The following is a 23933-nucleotide window of genomic DNA, read 5'->3' as shown; positions in this document are numbered from 1 at the left end:
AACCCTACACATTCGCCCTTGTCGTGACAGATCAGATCCCTGGCCTACGTGGGCCCCAATCCATCTCTGTCACCCCACCCGAGACATCACTACCTTCATCGGACCCGTCGGGGAAAGTTCACGGCGTTCCCACGCACGTTGGTTGTATCAATGACCCAACCAGGCAGCGTATCCGAGAATATGTTATAAGGAAGAAGATACTTATGACCCTTCCGGCCCATACCAGAACCTTTGGTTGACGCGTAAATACGGCGCTCTATAAGCCGTGGAACAATTGTTATTAGTCCTAACTTTCCGGTAGGATGTGACCTCCACCACAACAATCAGTCTGTCGTTGCACCAACCAATCAATCAAGCAGAAATAAAATAATGTTTTTAAAAGTACTATAGTAAAATACTTTAGTTGATATGCAAGAATGAACTTTCCTTGAGACTGAGATAAAGTGAAGTCTAAATCTTTGAGTGACCCGCGAACTTCGGGTTCTGAAAATCAGCATCATTGTCTGATACGACAATGTTTAATATCCAAATTCATACTATTATGCATATAATGAGATGTCCTTTTTTAATCCCCAAAATTTGAGTTAAAAGTGTTTTTGAGAATTTTTCCTAAGTAAATGTGTATTATTAGGGTTTCATAAACATTTATAATGAGGAATAAACTTGTTATGATTTGAAATTCAAGTAGTTCATATAATTGACCTTTATAAAAAGTTTCCCATATATTTTCCTCAAGAAATTAATTTTAATAAAAATAATTTCAAATCATTTCCACTTAAGGATCTTTGAATTTTTCATTGAAAGAAAAGTTTTCTTTAAGCACAAAACAAAAGTTATATTAAAATTGCTCATAAATTTAGGAGTGTGTAGCATATTTTTATTTATTTTTGGGTGTGTAGAATTTTGTGAGCAAATCATTGAAGTTTGAACGTTATTTGAATTTAACTAGATTTATCAAATTACCCTTCTGCCCTTCTGACAGTGGGTCCATCCACTTAAGTGGGCTGGTTCGGGTCAACCGACCCTGCCCCATCAGTCAGTCTCTCTCTCTCTCTCTCTCTCTCTCTCTCTCTATCTATCTCTCTCTCTCTCTCTCCCTCCCTCCCTCCCCCTCTCTCTCTCATGCGCTCCCTCAGATCAGCCTAGACGAACCGGAGCAGGTTCTGCCAGGACCCCTACTAGCATCCCGTCCTACCAACGACTCTTGGCTTGATAGCAGGAGATGAGTTTGCAAGGCGGCTGAGGCTCTGGTCCTCCATCTGTTGCGCCGACGAGTCTCCTCGCCGACAAGATGCATTGCTCGTCTTCTTCGCCCGTGGGAGCGCCGCCGCTGCAACCCTAGTGCGACAAGTTAGATCCAGCCGGGACGGTCCCCCGCTCCACAGGACCCGTGACCTCGGACGCCGCCGGGCCTCTTGTGATAGCCTCAGACGGGACGGTAAAAAGAACCCATCTAAAAAATTGTCCTCATATAGGAAAAACGGCCAAAACTATCAAAGTCCGCAGGCGAACCGGCGAAACCACCCTACCTATCAAAGGCGTGCCTGGCTGCATGAATGGGCATAGCTAGAAGAGAAGGGATTGGATGGGCTTCTTGGGTGCATGCGTCCAACCATGGGGCGCGCGTGCATGGTGATCGATTGACTAGGTCCAATATGAAGAGACCCAGCCGATTGACTGGTCTGGGTGCAGCGTGCATACACATAAGCGCGAGCAAGGAACAAGGGTTGCTGGCTCGTTGCCGTGCCCGTCTATTTATACGATAATTGATAGGATTTTTTAATATATATGGACACATAAAATATATTATACTTGTACAAACATAACCTTATATTAGTCAATAAATATTGAAAGTCACCTATATACTAAGATAAAAAAGGAAGGTGAGTTTGGTGCATATGTTCACGTGCCTCTCTACCAACAGGCCACCATGTTCCACAACATAGAAGAATTACGCGAGTTTGGTGCACCTAGACACTTCTTGTATGCAGTGTATCATAGTCACCTAGTTAGGATTTTATAATATATATGGGCACATAAAATATATTATACTTGTACAAATATAACCTTATATTAGTCAATAAATATTGAAAGTCGCATATATACTAAGATAAAAAAAAGTAAGGTTAACATACACAAATTGGCTTGGAATGACAACATACACATCCATGTATTCAGTAAATAAAACCAATCCATAGTGCCAAGACAAATAATAAGCCATGGCAAAAACGAACATGCAACATGGGATATGAATTGTCATTATAGATTGTATACATGGTGCATTAATGAAATGTTCACGTGCCTCTCTACCAACAGGCCACCATGTTCCGCAACATAGAAGAATTACGCGAGTTTGGTGCACCTAGACACTTCTTGTATGCAGTGTAGCATAGTCACGGAGAAGAGTGCTAACAAGGATTTCAATTAATTAGGAAATCAAGTAACTGCTATACTAAATACCATAAATGGCTCGCCACTCGCTTGCTATAGATATTTGTGACGTGCGTTGTACGGTCACGCCGCTAGAATTGGTTTTATCAGTGGCGTGCGCAAACGAAAGCACACAACTAATAACTTGTTATCAGTAGCGTGTGATCCCACACACCACCAGTAGCCATTACCTGTCGCATAATCAGTGGCGGTTCTAAATCAGGCCACTAAGGGCCAAATTACCAGGCCACTGCTAAGATATTTCCTACTAGTGCGGGTGGCCCACTGCAATCATCAGGATAAGAATAAACATGTCATTCAAAGTTGAAACTTAAGAGATAAACATACATGCATTGGCCCCTTCGCAATCTGGTTTTGACACTCGCCTCATGTGCTTGCACCGGAACTTCCGTCGGACAATATATGAAGTTTGCCATCCCTCGAGACACTGCATTCCCAAGCTTATGCTAGTGTCGCTGGTGATCATGTCACTACTAGAAAAACGGCTATAGCTAATATGGACATTAATGGCGCATCATGTATGTGATGCGCCACTGCTATATTGCAGTGGCGCATCACATATAGGTGCACCATTATTTGCCATATTACTAATGACGCACCTGTTGTGCGGTGCTCATTACTAGTTTTTGTCCTCGTCCCACACCCTTCCTACACTTAGCAGTGGTGAACCAGGGGAAAGTGCGCCGTTACTAGTTTTAACTAGTAATGGCGCACCACACCTACGGTGCGCCATTACTAACAATCTTTGCTCTTATTACATGCAAAATGCCACCAACCCGACCCCAGGCTCCTCCCGCACTCGACCCGGCCCCAGGCTCCTCACGCACTCGACCAGGCTCCTCTCTCTCCTCTGTCGCTCGCTGCTTCTAGGGTTCGCCCCCCACCGCCGTCGCCGCGGCCGCCGAGGCCATCTCAGGCGATCTTTCCCTCGGCCCAAACCCGACTCCTCCTCCCTCTCCACGGGCTCCACCCCTCCCTCGGCCCGATCCCAACGCCTCCTTCCTCCCCACGGGTCCATCCCTCCCTCGCCGCGAGCTCCTGGCCCGGTCCGGCCCCTCCGGCGACCCACTCCGGCGAACGGCGCCCCACCCTCATCCCCCCTCCCCATGGCCCGGCTCTGATTTTTTGGAAGTGGTTTTCTCCTGTGAGCAGCTCCTCTGATTTGCTATGATGTGTTCTATAGATGTATTGATTGTATTGTGATGAAATGGCAGACAAAATTTTCATATAGATGTATTGATAGTATTGTGTTGATATGGCAGAAATAATTTTATTATAGTTGTGTTCATATGGCAGAAATGTAAATATAGTTTGTACTACTAGTTACACACATGGATGGTGGATAGATGGATGTATGCTGACGGTAGGTAGTACTCCGTATATGATTTGCTTGATGGATGGATTAGTGGTGCTAGTTGCTTGCTAGATGGATGGATGAATGGTGCAACTACGTAGAATTATTAGTCTAAGTTACTATCTCTATAGTAGACAGTAATATTTTCACCTAAAGTTTTTCCAAAGGTTATTCAATCCATCTAAAGTAATATATGTGGATAGGAGATAGTAGTAGTGTTTATCAGTAATTTTGGTATGAGGGTCTACCAATGCATCTAGGGGTTAAGAGACTTATAATGTTGCTATATCCGAGTGGCCTATGTTTTGGTATAAGAAATTTTGCCATATGGTTAGGCATGAGATGTTGTTCATAATATTCTCTATTTTACAGCATCTCTTGTACTTGTTCATTGTTGCTATATCCGAGTGGCCTATGTTTTGTCAGAATGTTGATTCATTTCCGTTTCGGCAAATTTCAGACGCTCCATATGTCCACTTTTTAGTAAATGTCAATGCCCAAATTTTCTCTATTTTAGGAAATGTCCGACGACGAAGAGGAATTCGTTATGTGCGAATACAACCAAGATAAGCACGGCCTTTGCGACACGCCTTACCTAGTTGATGATAGGCGCTTCAGCATCATGCTGGATGAGGACTTCAAAGTGGATACAGTAAGTCATAATGACAAGTCTTTATTCGTAATTAAGCATGACTTCTTTTGCTTCAACTTATAATTTTTATTTTTTACTATTCTACTAGCGTATCCCCTGCGATGCAAGACATTATGTGTTGGATAAAATTGGTTTCAGTACTGAAATAAATATGGAGGTAAAGATAGTTCACTTGAGGAACGAGCATGGTTATACTTTTGCCGTAAAATTGTACAATGTAGACACCTACTCCTTTTTTGAATGCAAAACTTGGGTAGCACTATGCAAGGCTTATGCATTTGAGCCTAATATGCTTATCACCTTTGATATTCGTCCGGAAGATGAAATTGAAGGTAATATCGTCGATGTGCGTACGCCTCCAGTTCTACCATTATGTGAGTTTCTCGACCACATTTATTAAGTACTTTATATTGTTTATTTAAAAATAGTTGACAACTTATTTCCATTGATATCTTATTTTCATTCTTCAAAAAATGAATGGAAAATGGTAGGCAGAACCTATTACTACAATGATGAAGCAGAATTAACTTGTAAGGTGAAACATCTTCTTGTCGCATTTATCAATAATTTTGAGAATTACAATACCTATCAGCAAACTCCCCAACATTATGGTCAATATGTGCGCCACTAACAGCCTTTTTTCTAGTAGTGTGTTCTGCGAGGGCTGCGATTCCTCAATATGTGTCCGGCAACCTGGACCCATCATTTCGAAAATGAGAGGCAACGATAACTTCCACGAACAGTGAGCCCATCTCGCTAACATCAACCAAGCGTAAATCATCATGCTGATGGAGAAACATGATGGCTTCCACCATATTGCTTCGCACGGAGAAGAAGAAACTTGACTGAGAATATGCAAAACCTAAGAACAAGGCCATGGGAATGTATTTGACTCTCTTTTAGACCAGCAATAAATTCGAATAGTAGAGGCACCATGATCAATTAATCCAGCTGTAGCTAGCTTCATAGGCTAAGTAAACGGGAATGCACGTGACTCATTTTGCAACCAACAACTAAGGCCTTCCGTAATGGGAGTATCTTAGCGCGGTATCATAGGCAATTTGCTTATGTGGCACCATAGTTAATGAAGAAAGAGAGTGTAGCTGTATCTTATATAACATACGGCTCTAGCACGAGATCATAGGCAAAAAAAGATGCTAGCCCAATCACAAGCAAGTATTAGCCCCAAAACATTTAATGCAACTTATTTTAGATACAACCTCTAAGAAACAATGCATTAGGATGGTTGTTTCTTAGATCCTAGTCATACCTAGGATAACACGCTAAGATACAATGCATTACGGAAGGCCTAATTGCAGCACGAGAAATCCAACTATAACTTGATAGGTGTCATGGGAATGCATCTGACTCATTTTGTGACCACCAATTAATTGGAACGGTACAATCAGCACGGTTCATCCACCTGTAGCTTGATAGGCGCCATGGGAATGCATCAGACTCAATCCGTGACCACAAATTAGTTGGAATAGTACAATCACCACTGGCCAACAAGCAGTGTGGTCACCCATGCTCCAACTGGATCATGTTGGTGTGTAAAAGAGGAGGACACCGGATCATCAAGCCGCACAAGAATTATGTGCTTCTTTTGTTGGCTGTGATTGATGTGAATACACGATAAAAAACTTGGATTAACCTAGCTAGCTTGTGAATTCGGAAATATTTCTCAACTATAATAACCGCAATGAATTGATTTTTTTTTGTGAAGAAGTTCACATATTTCTAGCGTCAATGTTTTTAAATATTTCTATGGTCGCTTTGTCAGAATGGATGGGGTGTAACAATGTGATACTTTTTGTTGCCTCCATATAAATTTGTAAGAAAATCCAAACAATCTATTGAAAAAATGGTCCGGCGCCACAACGCGCGCCATCACGATCTAGTCGGTAGCGGGGTGTCATAGGCTTAGGATTCATTGAACCAATGGACTCTATAAGTCTAAGCTATTAATTAGTAACCTACTCACTCCATGCAATTAATAGCCTATGTGACTAATTGATGCCAACTGTAGCATGCAGATAGTATCATTGTTGGGCGCAAACTCGCTATAAATAGGCGGCCATGCCTGATCATACGATCCATCGCAACACACTCTCACACACACATACATTTCAGAGTTGGACTTGCAGTTGAAGTAGCTCCAGAAAAAGATGGCGGTAAGAAATATGGGTAGTATGTGCATGTAACCTCTTTTTCTTTACCGTAGCTGTTTTATATATACAAACATGGCACGCTTAAATACCAATGAATCAATTAGCTAGAGTTGGATGGATGTATACATGTATAGAGAAATGAAATGCATGTGCAGGATGTTGATTAATGAATTTGTGATGCATTTAGGTTGTGATGAAGGTTGGTGCATGGGGTGCACCAGACGGATCCCCTCAGGATATCAACGCCGAAAGCAGGCCCCAACGCCTAGAGAGCATCACCATCTATAGCGTCGAATCTCCTGGGGTATGCGGCATCAAAGGTTTCTCCTTCAAATACGTGGACCAGCAGGGGAGCAGCGTCAAGAGCGCCATCTGGGGCAGCAACAGCGGGAATCCCAACACCATTGAAATGAGGGAAGGCGAGCAGCTCAAGCTCGTGGGCGGCACCTTCGACAATGAGGGCATCGGATCGCTCACGCTAGAAACGAACACGACCAAGCACAAGACCTACGGGTATCCGGTGCAGGGAGGCGAGTTCAGCTTGCCGCTGCCGCAGGGGAAAGGCGAGTTGGTCGCCTTCTTTGGCCGCTCAGACGTGACCCTCAAGGCGTTGGGCGTCTACGTGAAAGGCTCGCCCGCCAAGGTCGGTAAGTGGGGCGCCAAAAGCGGCGCACCACGGGACATCAGGCCAGATGCCGATCCGTGCAAGCTGGAGAGCTTCACCATCCACAGCAGCGAGCGCATCCATGGCTTCTCCTTCACCTACCTTACCAAGAGTGACCAGGCCATTAGTGTCCCCCTCTGGGGCAAGAAAGCTGGAGAGGAGCATACCGTACGTTAATTAATTTCCTTTCTACTTGTCTACTATACAAGTATACTTAGTTAGTTTTTGCATGCTTGTGATGTGGTGCAGATTTTCATGAACCAAAGCGAGTACGTGAGCAGCATCACCGGCGCTTACGACACCTATGGCATCACCTTCCTCAATTTCGACACCAACCAGGGGGCTTCGCACACGTTCGGGCGCAACCCATCTGCAGGGACTAAGACCTTTAGCGTGCCGCTGCCGGACAACGGTGCACTGGATGATGCGGCCGCGGTCGCCTTCTTCGGCAGCTCCGGGGATAGCCTCGTCGCCATCGGCGCCTACGTCGGGGTCGCGCCCGAATGAACCATCCACCTTGCTAGCAGCTCTACTCTATCCCATCGATCCCACACGTACGTACCTGCAGATCCTAGCACGTATGTACGTTCCAATTAAACCCCAGCTGCATGCTATGCTAGCTGGCTATGTGTGTGTTTGTACGTGGTGAATAAGGACGATGGGGTCCCACTTTGCGGGCTGCAGCTCGATCTACCTACTTTCAAGGGTAATGTGTGTGTTTGTGTATGTGCATGTAATAATGTGCGCCCATGGCTTGCAATAAAGTTGTACCACCCGTTTCCTTACACACATGTATCTGCTCCGTTGCTTTTACATCCTAAAGTTTTAGCACGGTATCAACATATCAACATTACACTCCCCCACTCCAAGGACCTAAAACTTCCCCGTAATGTTTATGTTATGCACATGGAAAAGAATGTAGGCGAGGCTCTTTTTAGCAACATCATCAACATCCCTCATAAGAAAATGGATAGTGTTAAGACAGATGAAAAGGACGTACACAATAATAATATTGAACCACAGACTGATAGTGATGCCAAGCCTACACCTAATGTAATTGTTACAAATAATTTGTCACGATAATTTACAAGTAATCTTCCCTGAGCTCCATACACATATGTTTTCAATTGGCTTTTGTAGACTTTACTATATCTGCAATATTATCCCTTGTTATCAATAATAAGAAACGAATTACACCCTCCCATCACACACGGATGTAGCATTCCGTGTGCGTTGTGACATGCACGTCGGTTACACAACAACTTTAAAGCCGTTACCGAATTCTGCAGCCGTGTTCCTTGTATAGAATATCGCACACGATTTTTTTCATGACTAATCGTGTGCGAAATATCGCACATGGTTATTTCAACTTATCCGTCTTCGTAGTTTGACCATATCGTTCACGCCTTCACAATATCATTAACAAATATCACCTCATGTTCCCGCCATTATATTGTTCTGTCTTCCCGCCTCCTTTTTCCGCCGTTCCGCCACCTTCCCGCTTCTTCTTCCCGCCGTTTCGCTGCTTTCCCGCCTCTCCACTCTTGCCTATTTGTACGAGTGCCGCCGCCAGAGCCGTGCGCTACGTCGCTACAAGTCCAAAAAGTCGATGAGATACCAAATTCTGAGTCCATTCCCTCACCGGCGGAGGCAACGCCCCACCCCCCCCCCCCCCCAATAAGATGGTCCAGCACCGGCCAGCAGGATCCCCAACTGCTTACCACATGCTAATGCCAAGCGCGACTCCTCGGTCATTGCCGTCCCCCCGGCTCGTCGTCCAATTCGGTCGAGGACACTGATTCGGCCACATCCGATTCATCGTGGACACTGTGTCTTAGTGATTATGAAGCTGACGATCGGAGGCTTGAGGAGACGTACCATTTGGTTCAGAAGTCTTCGGAGACTCCTCCAAGGCTGGAGGAGGAGCGCCGCCGCAAGGTGGGGCACAAGGGTGCCACTGCCCCACCATCCAAGCATCATAAGACCATCACCAAGAAGTGCAGCGCCTACGATGATGTTGCCGAGGCCTCGGGTACGGGCCAACCATACGCCGCCAACAATGCCGACACCTAGTGCCACGACGACGTCATCTCCTCTGATGAGCGGTTGAAGTACTTAATTATTAGTTCGTCCATTTCAAATTATCTGTCGATTTTTAAGTATCTTGTATATATGTTTCATGCTACTTGACTATAGCTGTCCGTAGGAAAACCGAGACGACCAAGTTCCAAAAACGGTGATTCGTCCCTGGACAGGCTAGATGCTATGCATTTAATTTGGACTTTATTTGCGAGGTTTTTGCTGCCACGAGAACACAATATTTTCACCGTGCAGAGATTTGCTGAAGGAAAAAAAATTATGAGATGCTGAACAATTTGTAACATGGCACTGGAGGCTTTTACGTTCTTGTAAGAAAAAAAGACTTAGCGGCGATCTTGTCTTTGAAATGTTGAAAATCAATCCTTATGACACCTAGGGCTTAATCCACTTACATCAGTGTAAGGTAGTATGATCGCGAGGAACTGGTAACAATGATTTTTGAGATTGGTATCTCTACTCCTAATTTGGGAGTTGGTAGCTACCGCTCCCGGCTTATTTTCGTCCTTTTTTTATCCCACCTCTGACTCCATCCCCCCCACATAAAACCGATGGTGAAAAAAAGAACACGATGAAACCTAAGCACGTCCTTCGCCCCCGCACCCCAATCACCACATCTTTCCTTCCCAGCCTCCCCTTCCTACCGCCGCTCCTCCGCTTCGGCCCGGCCATCCAGGTGCCGCCGCGCCCCCACCAACCCCGTCGCCATGGCCTCACACATCGCCCCGTCCCGCCCGATGCCGACGCCGACACCGACGCCACGCCTCGCTCGCCTTCGTCGAGGTCACCTTGAGATCTCGCTCGGCCACGACTGCAACAACTCATGAAGCGCTTGGGGGCATGGGCTGCTGCCGAACTGCGGCAGCGTCGTAGGGGCCCATGTGGAAGCCGGGACGAGGACTGACACATCCAGATCATGGTCCGACTACCTACTAATCTTGATTCGTGTGGCCGTGGCATTTGAAAATTCAGCATTGGCCGGATGTATCCAGATCAGGTGCGAGCTGGCCGTGGCCCATGTTCTTCTCTTGATTCGGGTTGCCATGGTGAAGTACATGTCTATTCTCTTGTCATTACTCTGCTCTGACATGTCCTGCATGGCCGAGCGAGATCGAGGCTGGTCGCCGGTCATGTTCTCCTCATGTGCAGCCTCCTCACTAAAGCATCCAACACATGGTGGGATGTATTTTTAGCGTTTAAAAAACGTGCACTATCCTTTCTCATGCAACATATTTTCACCGCTGATTTGTGACCTCTCAATGAACATGAGGAGACCACATGCTAGCCAGAACAGAGTATATTTCAAAACAATATTTCTTTATGTACTCTCTCATGAAATTTTATTTTCAAAGACGTTCATTCATATTTTTTATGACCTCTTCATTCATGTCAATAGTAGTTACTTTGACAGAACAAATATGGTCTTGAGTACTTTTCAGAAAGGCAATACCCTCTGACCGGAAGATTTGGGACAATATACAACATGTTCTTTGTCCATATCTGCTTGAAGAAAATATATAAGCGTGATATGTCACATACTTTCTTGTTAAGTTACAAGAATATTTGCAGGCTGCCATCCAATTTGCTACATATTTTTATTTATTTTGCACTGTTATTTTTGTAGTGTGATATGAAAAAGAAGGAATGTACATTGTAGGGGGTTTGCTACGCGCTACATATATCTTACTCACTAGCAGTTAGTCAGCTTATATTCCTGTAATGCGAAATGGCACAATCATCTCATGCCATTTCAGGGGAGCAGTAGACGTAGCATCTATGCTATGGTCTGTAGCAGAACAGTTATCAGTTCGATAAATATGCACTTCCAAAGTTCCTCGCAAGAGCATAGTTTTAGTGCCACAAGTATTATCTCCTGACCATACTTGAGAATTTCCTTTGGTCAGATTGAAGGCCTCATTCTTAGCTCAAACATGATGCTCTACTGAAAGTAGAAGAACATGACAAGCTGGGGTCGGCACAATCTCCTGCAAGACCACACCAAGGTTCATTACCTGAAGAAGACCGGCGTAGTAATCGATTGTGTAGATAACCGCAGTGAAGGAGATTCTGAGTCATCAGCGTAGTACGGACACGCTGCACATGATGTCATTGTAGTATGGAGCGGCTATGACTGTAAGTGATGGTGGAGGTGTATATGTCAAATGATCGCATTTTCTTTAGGTGTGGTGTTTTATTTTAACCAAATGATGCTTGTTGTATAAGTTTCTGTCGGTAATGATTTGCGGTGTTGATCCTGTAGTGCGATTTGTTCCAGATGGCTCGATTGGAGTATTCAATTTTATCGAAGTTGTAGAGCAAATTGCATGAGCAAGCGGTTTTGCTTCATGAGTTAATAAAGGACACGGTAACAATGGCACATGAGACATCGGATCTTCCTTATTGGTTCGCGGGCATCATAGGCGGCGCAAACCTCGGCCTCTTTGATGCCGGTGGTATATCAACATGAATACTAGGGGTGGTGATTAGGAAGGAGAGCGGGATAGCTAGTGGGGGACTCCTCCTTGGCGATGCATGAGGAATTAGGGTGTGAAGGAAATAGGAAGCCATGACGAAGGTGAGATGGGTGTCATCCGATTTTAAAGAAGAGGGCTCCAATGAGAATTGTCCTGCTACGGAGGGAAACCGAGGGACAAGGGGAGAATTCGGCATGAAAATGGAAGAGCGCGTCATGGGGTGACGTTTTTGAGTCGGGATCGCATGTTTGGAGATAACATTGTGGATAGTCTGGACAACCACATTCTCCCTAACACATGGACTCTATTTGAGGGAGCCCGGAGTTTGTAGACAGTGTGCCTGTTTGATGTCTGAACACGCTCGAACGTACGAGTGAGAAATAAACATCGACCTTGAAGATGACCTTATTTGTTTATTTTTTAATTTATTTACATACATTGTAGCCCGTAGCAACGCACGTGCGTTCTAATAGTAATCTATAAATGGTCACTTTTACTTGAGAACCAAAAAATAGGTCATATGATTTGGACAGAAGTGGGTCAGTCACAAACGGGTACTCTCTCACCCCACCAAGCTAAGGCTTCCCTAGCGCCGCCACCCCTGTCCCCCTCTCCTCTCACGTCTGACAGTCTCGTCGGCGACAAGAGGGGTGGCACGGTGACCCCGTACAACCCTGCATGCGTAGTGCACAATTCATTGACATAACACTCATGGAAGTCCTTTTGCATAAATATTACATCCCTCAGAGTAGTACAACAGAAATATTGCGGTCCACTAATATTACAGAACGCTTAATATTACAAGCCAAAAGTGCATAAACTGTTCAACCTCTTCCTCAGACATCAAATAAAGATCAAACGGTACGTACTCAACTTGAGATAGTTGACCTAACACTTGTAAAAGCTAACTGAGAAACATGATAGCCCAACAATTTAGATACTAGAGCTGCTCGACTAGGTTACCTTCTAATACTAGTCTAGTCTCACTTTCAGTTACTCCTCTGATTCATCTTCTCTATTGTCATCAGTTCCGTATGCGATGATGTAGTCGACTCCTTCTACTCCTGCGCATAGATCTGGCGCTTCGTACTAGAATTCCTGGGGCCTTCGGTGCTCTGATCGTTGACATCATTGTTGACCTCCTCAAAATCTAAGCAAAGGGTCAATGGATGGGTTGAGTAACGAGGGTCACACAACAAGTTTAGTCAGCCCTCACGGGTTTGAGAATCAGTTAAGGTTCCTTTTCCACCGCGAACATAGTTTCTTTCAGGAACACGGATGTAACTGTCACAATTTGATACACTCTGCAGAGGTGCGCCACCTTTCCCAAAAGTAGCATTACCCCTGATACAAGTTTCACACTCCAGAGTGTGGTTTGTCATGTCTGAGATTCTTGGATACATTCCGAGTATTCTTCAACCCCACACATTCGCCCTTGTCGTGACAGATCAGATCCCTGGCCTACGTGGGCCCCAATCCATCTCTGTCACCCCACCCGAGACATCACTACCTTCATCGGACCCGTCGGGGAAAGTTCACGGCGTTCCCACGCACGTTGGTTGTATCAACGACCCAACCAGGCAGCGTATCCGAGAATATGTTATAAGGAAGAAGATACTTATGACCCCTCCGGCCCATACCAGAACCTTTGGTTGACGCGTAAATACGGCGCTCTATAAGCCGTGGAACAATTGTTATTAGTCCTAACTTTCCGGTACGATGTAACCTCCACCACAACAATCAGTCTGTCGTTTCACCAACCAATCAATCATGCAGAAATAAAATAAAGTTTTTAAAAGTACTGTAGTAAAATACTTTAGTTGATATGCAAGAATGAACTTTCCTTGAGACTGAGATAAAGTGAAGTCTAAATCTTTGAGTGACCCGCGAACTTCGGGTTCTGAAAATCAGCATCATTGTCTGATACGACAATGTTTAATATCCAAATTCATACTATTATGCATATAATGAGATGCCCTTTTTTAATCCCCAAAATTTGATTTAAAAGTGTTTTTGAGAATTTTTCCTAAGTAAATGTGTATTATTAGGGTTTCATAAACATTTATAATGAGGAATAAACTTGTTATGATTTGAAATTCAAGTAGTTCATATAATTGACCTTTATAAAAAGTTTCCCATATATTTTCCTCAAGAAATTAATTTTAATAAAAATAATTTCAAATCATTTCCACTTAAGGATCTTTGAATTTTTCATTGAAAGAAAAGGTTTCTTTAAGCACAAAACAAAAGTTATATTAAAATTGCTCATAAATTTAGGAGTGTGTAGCATATTTTTATTTATTTTTGGGTGTGTAGAATTTTGTGAGCAAATCATTGAAGTTTGAACGTTATTTGAATTTAACTAGATTTATCAAATTACCCTTCTGCCCTTCTGATAGTGGGTCCATCCACTTAAGTGGGCTGGCTCGGGTCAACCGACCCTGCCCCATCAGTCAGTCTCTCTCTCTCTCTCTCTCTATCTATCTATCTATCTCTCTCTCTCTCCCTCCCTCCCTCCCCCTCTCTCTCTCATGCGCTCCCTCAGATCAGCCTAGACGAACCGGAGCAGGTTCTGCCAGGACCCCTACTAGCATCCCGTCCTACCAACGACTCTTGGCTTGATAGCAGGAGATGAGTTTGCAAGGCGGCTGAGGCTCTGGTCCTCCATCTGTTGCGCCGACGAGTCTCCTCGCCGACAAGATGCATTGCTCGTCTTCTTCGCCCGTGGGAGCGCCGCCGCTGCAACCCTAGTGCGACAAGTTAGATCCAGCCGGGACGGTCCCCCGCTCCACAGGACCCGTGACCTCGGACGCCGCCGGGCCTCTTGTGATAGCCTCAGACGGGACGGTAAAAAGAACCCATCTAAAAAATTGTCCTCATATAGGAAAAACGGCCAAAACTATCAAAGTCCGCAGGCGAACCGGCGAAACCACCCTACCTATCAAAGGCGTGCCTGGCTGCATGAATGGGCATAGCTAGAAGAGAAGGGATTGGATGGGCTTCTTGGGTGCATGCGTCCAACCATGGGGCGCGCGCGTGCATGGTGATCGATTGACTAGGTCCAATATGAAGAGACCCAGCCGATTGACTGGTCTGGGTGCAGCGTGCATACACATAAGCGCGAGCAAGGAACAAGGGTTGCTGGCTCGTTGCCGTGCCCGTCTATTTATACGATAATTGATAGGATTTTTTAATATATATGGACACATAAAATATATTATACTTGTACAAACATAACCTTATATTAGTCAATAAATATTGAAAGTCACATATATACTAAGATAAAAAAGGAAGGTGAGTTTGGTGCATATGTTCACGTGCCTCTCTACCAACAGGCCACCATGTTCCACAACATAGAAGAATTACGCGAGTTTGGTGCACCTAGACACTTCTTGTATGCAGTGTATCATAGTCACCTAGTTAGGATTTTATAATATATATGGGCACATAAAATATATTATACTTGTACAAATATAACATTATATTAGTCAATAAATATTGAAAGTCGCATATATACTAAGATAAAAAAGTAAGGTTAACATACACAAATTGGCTTGGAATGACAACATACACATCCATGTATTCAGTAAATAAAACCAATCCATAGTGCCAAGACAAATAATAAGCCATGGCAAAAACAAACATGCAACATGGGATATGAATTGTCATTATAGATTGTATACATGGTGCATTAATGAAATGTTCACGTGCCTCTCTACCAACAGGCCACCATGTTCCGCAACATAGAAGAATTACGCGAGTTTGGTGCACCTAGACACTTCTTGTATGCAGTGTATCATAGTCATGGAGAAGAGTGCTAACAAGGATTTCAATTAATTAGGAAATCAAGTAACTGATATACTAAATACCATAAATGGGATGCCCTTAGGTAAATTGGGTAGAAAAACAAAAATATGATTACATAAGCATAAATGAACATTTTTATTATCAGTGGAACACTTACTGCTGCTTCATTATTTGTCGGGTTATCCAAGATTACGGACCGCTGCAATCAAGCGAAGCATGTGCACATGGCACTTGTCCCCGGCTATGCGACGTGAGGTCTGGGTCACACCCCTCTCACTAGTAGGCAGCGCCAGCCGGAGGGAATCTGGCGTCGACCCGAGCGATTCCCTCCCGTGCATCATCGTGGAGATTTAAGAGGACAACCAAATCGTCGTCCATGATTTTTTTTTGTTTTTCATATATCTTGCAAGGGTGTATGACATAAATGGCTCGCCACTCGCTTTCTATAGATATTTGTGACGTGCGTTGTACGGTCACGCCGCTAGAATTGGTTTTATCAGTGGCGTGCGCAAACGAAAGCACACAACTAATAACTTGTTATCAGTAGCGTGTGATCCCACACACCACCAGTAGCCATTACCTGTCGCATAATCAGTGGCGGTTCTAAATCAGGCCACTAAGGGCCAAATTGCCAGGCCACTGCTAAGATATTTCCTACTAGTGCGGGTGGCCCACTGCAATCATCAGGATAAGAATAAACATGTCATTCAAAGTTGAAACTTAAGAGATAAACATACATGCATTGGCCCCTTCGCAATCTGGTTTTGACACTCGCCTCATGTGCTTGCACCGGAACTTCCCTCGGACAATATATGAAGTTTGCCATCCCTCGAGACACTGCATTCCCAAGCTTATGCTAGTGTCGCTGGTGATCATGTCACTACTAGAAAAACGGCTATAGCTAATATGGACATTAATGACGCATCATGTATGTGATGCGCCACTGCTATATTGTAGTGGCGCATCACATATAGGTGCACCATTATTTGCCATATTACTAATGACGCACCTGTTGTGCGGTGCTCATTACTAGTTTTTGTCCTCGTCCCACACCCTTTCCAGACTTAGCAGTGGTGAACCAGGGGAAAGTGCGCCGTTACTAGTTTTAACTAGTAATGGCGCACCACACCTACGGTGCGCCACTACTAACAATCTTTGCTCTTATTACATGCAAAATGCCACCGACCCGACCCCAGGCTCCTCCCACACTCGACCCGACCCCAGGCTCCTCACGCACTCGACCAGGCTCCTCTCTCTCCTCTGTCGCTCGCTGCTTCTAGGGTTCGCCCCCCACCGCCGTCGCCGCGGCCGCCGAGGCCATCTCAGGCGATCTTTCCCTCCGCCCAAACCCGACGACTCCTCCCTCTCCACGGGCTCCACCCCTCCCTCGGCCCGATCCCAACGCCTCCTTCCTCCCTACGGGTCCATCCCTCCCTCGCCGCGAGCTCCTAGCCCGGTCCGGCCCCTCCGGCGACCTACTCCGGCGAACGGCGCCCCACCCTCATCCCCCCTCCCCATGGCCCGACTCTGATTTTTTGGAAGTGGTTTTCTCCTGTGAGCAGCTCCTCTGATTTGCTATGATGTGTTCTATAGATGTATTGATTGTATTGTGATGAAATGGCAGACAAAATTTTCATATAGATGTATTGATAGTATTGTGTTGATATGGCAGAAATAATTTTATTATAGGTGTGTTCATATGGCAGAAATGTAAATATAGTTTGTACTACTAGTTACACACATGGATGGTGGATAGATGGATGTATGCTGACGGTAGGTAGTACTCCGTATATGATTTGCTTGAAGGATGGATTAGTGGTGCTAGTTGCTTGCTAGATGGATGGATGAATGGTGCAACTACGTAGAATTATTAGTCTAAGTTACTATCTCTATAGTAGATAGTAATATTTTCACCTAAAGTTTGTCCAAAGGTTATTCAATCCATCTAAAGTAATATATGTGGATAGGAGATAGTAGTAGTGTTTATCAGTAATTTTGGTATGAGGGTCTACCAATGCATCTAGGGGTTAAGAGACTTATAATGTTGCTATATCCGAGTGGCCTATGTTTTGGTATAAGAAATTTTGCAATATGGTTAGGCATGAGATGTTGTTCATAATATTCTCTATTTTACAGCATCTTTTGTACTTGTTCATTGTTGCTATATCCGAGTGGCCTATGTTTTGTCAGAATGTTGATTCATTTCCGTTTCGGCAAATTTCAGACGCTCCATATGTCCACTTTTTAGTAAATGTCATGCCCAAATTTTCTCTATTTTAGGAAATGTCCGACGACGAAGAGGAATTCGTTATGTGCGAATACAGCCAAGATAAGCACGGCCTTTGCGACACGCCTTACCTAGTTGATGATAGGCGCTTCAGCATCATGCTGGATGAGGACTTCGAAGTGGATACAGTAAGTCACAATGACAAGTCTTTATTCGTAATTAAGCATGACTTCTTTTGCTTCAACTTATAATTTTTATTTTTTACTATTCTACTAGCATATCCCCTGCGATGCAAGACATTATGTGTTGGATAAAATTGGTTTCAGTACTGAAATAAATATGGAGGTAAAGATAGTTCACTTGAGGACCGAGCATGGTTATACTTTTGCCGTAAAATTGTACAATGTAGACACCTACTCCTTTTTTGAATGCAAAACTTGGGTAGCACTATGCAAGGCTTATGCATTTGAGCCTAATATGCTTATCACCTTTGATATTCGTCCGGAAGATGAAATTGAAGGTAATATCGTCGATGTGCGTACGCCTCCAGTTCTACCATTATGTGAGTTTCTCCACCACATTTATTAAGTAATTTATATTTTTTATTTAAAAATAGTTGACAACTTATTTCCATTGATATCTTATTTTCATTCTTCAAAAAATGAACGGAAAATGGTAGGCAGAACCTATTACTACAATGATGAAGCAGAATTAACTTGTAAGGTGAAACATCTTCTTGTCGCATTTATCAATAATTTTGAGAATTACAATACCTATCAGCAAACTCCCCAACATTATGGTCAATATGTGCCACCAGTGCACGTGGTGAACTACGGTAACATGCATGGAGATTGCATGGTAAGATTTTCTACTATTACGACATCCATGCATATTTTGCATAAATTCTTGTAAAACTAAACTACATTGCTAGCTACAAAGCTAATACTATGTTTTTCAACAGAAAATCCCGCAAGATTGTGTGCCTCATCTGATGTTACCAAGAGGTCGCGTTGATGTTATGATGATACGACCAGCACGGCCAGGTCAGCCTATGTATCTGCATCACTCCTGTCCATACCGGATTTCTAAAACCGATGAAGTCATGACAATCAAAGATTGGAAAAAATGTATGGTCAATCGTAGAGAGCTACTCGGAAGCAACATTGTGCATAGGCCAAGAATTGGAGACAAGATCATCTCCATTCTCCATAATGGAGAGTCAGGGTCTATCTTGTTTTATGATATTCTACCTAAGCAGAGGAGTAGGTCCTAGGTACAATGTGTTATTATGTGCTACAATGTGTTAGAGTTGATGATGATGAGGAGGAGGAGTTGTGATTATGACTAGTGACCAACTTTTGTTATATGATGTCTCATTGACGAAAATGATATTAAATAGTATTGGCGGTAATGACTATGATGATTATTAGCTATTTCCGAGATGATGTGATGATGTGCTACAATGTGTTAGAGTTGACGATGATGATGAGGAGGAGTTGTGGTTATGACTAGTGACCAACTTTTGTTATATGATGTCTCATTGACTATGATGATTACTTCTACATCACTATGTATCACTATTTTCGAGATGATGTCATGATATTTTATGAAACTATTGTATAGAATATGTATAACTTACTTCTACATCACTTATATATGTATCACTATGATGAATTGTATTCGGAGACTAATCTTTTATTGTATTCGATAAATCTGTTGTTTATATGTTGTGCTGTTTATATTCTGTGTTGTAATGTATTTTGTAACCTCTGCAAATATCAGAAAAGCAAAAAAAATAATTCCTAATATTCATAGTAGTGACGCACCATATTGCATTTTAGTGGCCCACATAAATAAACACCTCAGTGGCGCATTATCTAAAAATACGCCATTAGTAACCCACAGCAGTGGCGCACTTGTGGGCCTAGTAATGGCACACCAGGTGATGCGCCACTGTTATGTATATTAACAGTGACGCACCATGCGTGCGTCATTACTATTTATTAGTAGTGGCGTGATAATAGTGGCGCACCTATAGTGCGCCATAAGTATCCAAAACATGTGCGCCACTAACAGCCTTTTTTCTAGTAGTGTGTTCTGCGAGGGCTGCGATTCCTCAATATGTGTCCAGCAACCTAGACCCAGCATTTCGAAAATGAGAGGCAACGATAACTTCCGCGAACAGTGAGCCCATCTCGCTAACATCAACCAAGCGTAAATCATCATGCTGATGGAGAAACATGATGGCTTCCACCATATCGCTTCGCACGGAGAAGAAGAAACTTGACTGAGAATATGCAAAACCTAAGAACAAGGTCATGGGAATGTATTTGACTCTCTTTTAGACCAGCAATAAATTCGAATAGTAGAGGCACCATGATCAATTAATCCAGCTGTAGCTAGCTTCATAGGCTAAGTAAACGGGAATGCACGTGACTCATTTTGCAACCAACAACTAAGGCCTTCCGTAATGAGAGTATCTTAGCGCGGTATCATAGGCAATTTGCTTATGTGGCACCATAGTTAATGAAGAAAGAGAGTGTAGTTGTATCTTATATAACATACGGCTCTAGCATGAGATCATAGGCAAAAAAAGATGCTAGCCCAATCACAAGCAAGTATTAGCCCCAAAACATTTAATGCAACTTATTTTAGATACAACCTCTAAGAAACAATGCATTAGGATGGTTGTTTCTTAGATCCTAGTCATACCTAGGATAACACGCTAAGATACAATGCATTACGGAAGGCCTAATTGCAGCACGAGAAATCCAACTATAACTTGATAGGTGTCATGGGAATGCATCTGACTCATTTTGTGACCACCAATTAATTGGAACGGTACAATCAGCAGGCGCCATGGGAATGCATCAGACTCAATCCGTGACCACAAATTAGTTGGAATAGTACAATCACCACTGGCCAACAAGCAGTGTGGTCACCCATGCTCCATCTGGATCATGTTGGTGTGTAAAAGAGGAGGACACCGGATCATCAAGCCGCAAAAGAATTATGTGCTTCTTTTGTTGGCTGTGATTGATGTGAATACACGATAAAAAACTTGGATTAACCTAGCTAGCTTGTGAATTCGGAAATATTTCTCAACTATAATAACCGCAATGAATTGATTTTTTTTGTGAAGAAGTTCACATATTTCTAGCGTCAATGTTTTTAAATATTTCTATGGTCGCTTTGTCAGAATGGATGGGGTGTAACAATGTGATACTTTTTGTTGCCTCCATATAAATTTGTAAGAAAATCCAAACAATCTATTGAAAAAATGGTCCGGCGCCACAACGCGCGTCATCACGATCTAGTCGGTAGCGGGGTGTCATAGGCTTAGGATTCATTGAACCAACGGACTCTATAAGTCTAAGCTATTAATTAGTGACCTACTCACTCCATGCAATTAATAGCCTATGTGACTAATTGATGCCAACTGTAGCATGCAGATAGTATCATTGTTGGGCGCAAACTCGCTATAAATAGGCGGCCATGCCTGATCATACGATCCATCGCAACACACTCTCACACACACATACATTTCAGAGTTGGACTTGCAGTTGAAGTAGCTCCAGAAAAAGATGGCGGTAAGAAATATGGGTAGTATGTGCATGTAACCTTTTTTTCTTTACCGTAGCTGTTTTATATATACAAACATGGCACGCATAAATACCAATGAATCAATGAGCTAGAGTTGGATGGATGTATACATGTATAGAGAAATGAAATGCATGTGCAGGATGTTGATTAATGAATTTGTGATGCATTTAGGTTGTGATGAAGGTTGGTGCATGGGGTGCACCAGACGGATCCCCTCAGGATATCAACGCCGAAAGCAGGCCCCAACGCCTAGAGAGCATCACCATCTATAGCGTCGAATCTCCTGGGGTATGCGGCATCAAAGGTTTCTCCTTCAAATACGTGGACCAGCAGGGGAGCAGCGTCAAGAGCGCCATCTGGGGCAGCAACAGCGGGAATCCCAACACCATTGAAATGAGGGAAGGCGAGCAGCTCAAGCTCGTGGGCGGCACCTTCGACAATGAGGGCATCGGATCGCTCACGCTAGAAACGAACACGACCAAGCACAAGACCTACGGGTATCCGGTGCAGGGAGGCGAGTTCAGCTTGCCGCTGCCGCAGGGGAAAGGCGAGTTGGTCGCCTTCTTTGGCCGCTCAGACGTGACCCTCAAGGCGTTGGGCGTCTACGTGAAAGGCTCGCCCGCCAAGGTCGGTAAGTGGGGCGCCAAAAGCGGCGCACCACGGGACATCAGGCCAGATGCCGATCCATGCAAGCTGGAGAGCTTCACCATCCACAGCAGCGAGCGCATCCATGGCTTCTCCTTCACCTACCTTACCAAGAGTGACCAGGCCATTAGTGTCCCCCTCTGGGGCAAGAAAGCTGGAGAGGAGCATACCGTACGTTAATTAATTTCCTTTCTACTTGTCTACTATACAAGTATACTTAGTTAGTTTTTGCATGCTTGTGATGTGGTGCAGATTTTCATGAACCAAAGCGAGTACGTGAGCAGCATCACCGGCGCTTACGACACCTATGGCATCACCTTCCTCAATTTCGACACCAACCAGGGGGCTTCGCACACGTTCGGGCGCAACCCATCTGCAGGGACTAAGACCTTTAGCGTGCCGCTGCCGGACAACGGTGCACTGGATGATGCGGCCGCGGTCGCCTTCTTCGGCAGCTCCGGGGATAGCCTCGTCGCCATCGGCGCCTACGTCGGGGTCGCGCCCGAATGAACCATCCACCTTGCTAGCAGCTCTACTCTATCCCATCGATCCCACACGTACGTACCTGCAGATCCTAGCACGTATGTACGTTCCAATTAAACCCCAGCTGCATGCTATGCTAGCTGGCTATGTGTGTGTTTGTACGTGGTGAATAAGGACGATGGGGTCCCACTTTGCGGGCTGCAGCTCGATCTACCTACTTTCAAGGGTAATGTGTGTGTTTGTGTATGTGCATGTAATAATGTGCGCCCATGGCTTGCAATAAAGTTGTACCACCCGTTTCCTTACACACATGTATCTGCTCCGTTGCTTTTACATCCTAAAGTTTTAGCACGGTATCAACATATCAACATTACACTCCCCCACTCCAAGGACCTAAAACTTCCCCGTAACGTTTATGTTATGCACATGGAAAAGAATGTAGGTGAGGCTCTTTTTAGCAACATCATCAACATCCCTCATAAGAAAATGGATAGTGTTAAGACAGATGAAAAGGACGTACACAATAATAATATTGAACCACAGACTGATAGTGATGCCAAGCCTACACCTAAAGTAATTGTTACAAATAATTTGTCACGATAATTTACAAGTAATCTTCCCTGAGCTCCATACACATATGTTTTCAATTGGCTTTTGTAGACTTTACTATATCTGCAATATTATCCCTTGTTATCAATAATAAGAAACGAATTACACCCTCCCATCACACACGGATGTAGCATTCCGTGTGCGTTGTGACATGCACGTCGGTTACACAACAACTTTAAAGCCGTTACCGAATTCTGCAGCCGTGTTCCTTGTATAGAATATCGCACACGATTTTTTTCATGACTAATCGTGTGCGAAATATCGCACACGGTTATTTCAACTTATCCGTCTTCGTAGTTTGACCATATCGTTCACGCCTTCACAATATCATTAACAAGGATCACCTCATGTTCCCGCCATTATATTGTTCTGTCTTCCCGCCTCCTTTTTCCGCCGTTCCGCCACCTTCCCGCTTCTTCTCCCCGCCGTTTCGCTGCTTTCCCGCCTCTCCACTCTTGCCTATTTGTACGAGTGCCGCCGCCAGAGCCGTGCGCTACGTCGCTACAAGTCCAAAAAGTCGATGAGATACCAAATTCTGAGTCCATTCCCTCACCGGCGAAGGCGATGCCCCCCCCCCCCCCAATAAGATGGTCCAGCACAGGCCAGCAGGATCCCCAACTGCTTACCACATGCTAATGCCAAGCGCGACTCCTCGGTCATTGCCGTCCCCCCGGCTCGTCGTCCAATTTGGTCGAG

The 23933-nt window shown here is 44.2% G+C and overlaps 2 protein-coding genes across 2 annotated transcripts; both read left to right on the top strand.

Annotated features, from left to right (window-relative positions):
- The first annotated feature begins 6567 nt into the window (after positions 1–6567).
- On the top strand, positions 6568–8071 carry LOC123420316. Its single transcript, XM_045107327.1, has 3 exons — positions 6568–6631; positions 6816–7460; positions 7542–8071. Exons 1-3 carry the CDS (start codon positions 6626–6628, stop codon positions 7797–7799), a joined length of 909 nt encoding a protein of 302 aa, XP_044963262.1. The 5' UTR covers positions 6568–6625; the 3' UTR covers positions 7800–8071.
- Positions 8072–21426: 13355 nt separating this feature from the next.
- On the top strand, positions 21427–22700 carry LOC123420313. The gene is made up of 3 exons (XM_045107323.1): positions 21427–21487; positions 21672–22316; positions 22398–22700. Exons 1-3 carry the CDS (start codon positions 21482–21484, stop codon positions 22653–22655), a joined length of 909 nt encoding a protein of 302 aa, XP_044963258.1. The 5' UTR covers positions 21427–21481; the 3' UTR covers positions 22656–22700.
- The last annotated feature ends 1233 nt before the right edge of the window (positions 22701–23933 follow it).

The sequence above is a fragment of the Hordeum vulgare genome, unplaced genomic scaffold (genome assembly GCF_904849725.1).
Source record: "Hordeum vulgare subsp. vulgare unplaced genomic scaffold, MorexV3_pseudomolecules_assembly, whole genome shotgun sequence".
NCBI lineage: Eukaryota > Viridiplantae > Streptophyta > Magnoliopsida > Poales > Poaceae > Hordeum > Hordeum vulgare.
The sequence above is the reverse complement of the archived record's forward strand: the minus strand, read 5'-3'. Positions and strand labels throughout refer to the sequence as shown.

Coding starts and splice junctions, on each gene's coding strand:
- LOC123420313 (XM_045107323.1), top strand. Junction 22,317..22,397: donor AAGCTGGAGAGGAGCATACC/GTACGTTAATTA, acceptor GATGTGGTGCAG/ATTTTCATGAACCAAAGCGA.
- LOC123420316 (XM_045107327.1), top strand. Junction 7,461..7,541: donor AAGCTGGAGAGGAGCATACC/GTACGTTAATTA, acceptor GATGTGGTGCAG/ATTTTCATGAACCAAAGCGA.